The sequence below is a fragment of the Capsicum annuum genome, unplaced genomic scaffold (genome assembly GCF_002878395.1).
Source record: "Capsicum annuum cultivar UCD-10X-F1 unplaced genomic scaffold, UCD10Xv1.1 ctg34262, whole genome shotgun sequence".
In the NCBI taxonomy this organism is placed as follows: domain Eukaryota; kingdom Viridiplantae; phylum Streptophyta; class Magnoliopsida; order Solanales; family Solanaceae; genus Capsicum; species Capsicum annuum.
The window spans coordinates 1-1,473 of NW_025841095.1; the positions used below are offsets into that span (position 1 = coordinate 1).

The 1,473-nt window shown below is 36.5% G+C and overlaps 1 protein-coding gene across 1 annotated transcript; it reads left to right on the top strand.

The window, feature by feature from the left end:
- LOC124891341 (F-box/kelch-repeat protein At3g23880-like) lies at nt 1-951 on the top strand (the record flags this gene model as incomplete). The annotated part of the gene is made up of 1 exon (XM_047403106.1): nt 1-951. A coding segment is annotated over exon 1 (951 nt), but the record flags the coding sequence as incomplete, so codon positions are not given.
- Nucleotides 952-1,473: the final 522 nt, after the last annotated feature.

The window sequence follows — 1,473 nt, forward strand, 5'->3', positions numbered from 1 at the left end:
ATGGATATTCTGAGTAGGCTACCCGTGAAGTCACTACTTCGATTCAAGTGCGTGTCAAAATTTTGGAATAAATTAATCTCCGAACCTTACTTTAAGAGAATGCATCTCAATGTTCATGCCAACAACCACAATTCCCCAAAAAAACTGCTTATTAGTCAAGTCATAAACCTTCGTAGGTATTATATTAGGTCTTATGCCACTGATGACCGGTGTGTCTATCGATTATCTAAAGCCATTTTCAATTTATATTCTTTTTCTTTATCCAACTCGGGGCCTCAACTTGTTAAGGATATGCGCAGACTTGATTCCCTTTCAAGATTTAAACCAATATCAGGTTGTGTCTATTGTTGTTGTGATGGCTTGTGTTTTATTGGGATTTGGAGAGAACGTGACAACACACAACACCCTTCCATATCATTGCTATGGAACCCATCCACAGGAGAGTCAATAAAACTTTCCACTCAGTATCCAGAATTGTCACCGGATAGATATCTTTATGGTTTGGGGTACGACACTACCAGTGATGACTATAAAATAATTAGGATTGATGCGATTGATGAAGTATGTGATAATGGATTACCTGATGAAATTCTCGCAATTAAAAGTGCTTCATGGAAGAAAACTAGTGAATGCGCAGGGGGGAGATGTGGCATTCTAGCACGTATAAGTGAGTTATGTTTGGCATTTGTAGAGGGAGCATTTCATTGGGAGAGTGACTACGTATACCCGCGTTGTATGGTGACGTTTAACATTTCAAATGAGACGTATGGGAAGATGTCATTGCCAATGAGACCGTATTCCAATACAAGTGAAGAAACAAGTGTATCAGCAGTGGGAGGAAGACTTTGTTATCATCATGACGATGGAATAAATTTTAATTTATGGGTAATGAAAGATTATGGCATGAAAGAATCTTGGACGAAATGGTTCAGTATACCAAATCATATAAAGGTCATATCACACCAATATATAGATTTTCAAATGATGAAGTGCTACTTAGTTGTTGTTATGATATGAAAGCAGATGATGAATTTGTATATAAAACTGCCAATGGATCAAGCAATCTAATGTGGCCTCAACATAGTAATAATATTATGCATCCAAAAACCTTAATGGATGGTTTTGTTTACACAGAAAGTTTGATCTCTCCAAGATTAGGTACCCTCTAAATAATATTAATTATTTTCTGATTTCTTTTTTCTAGCTATGAACATTGTTATTCCTATCGTATTTTTAGAAGAATTTTTGGCTCCGAGTAGTGACTAATTGGGCTCATGTGCCTGCCAACATTGTTGGATTAAGGCTTGAAGTAATATTAATATGGAACATAACGAAATGGGAGCCTTGAAGTATTAATATTGCACGAATGGGAGCCCTGAAGTAACAGTGTTGAGCTATTTCCTCGGACCTTGAACATAACGGAAGGTTTAGTGTACCTTGCTGCTATTTTTAAACTATAAATGCTAACTATTA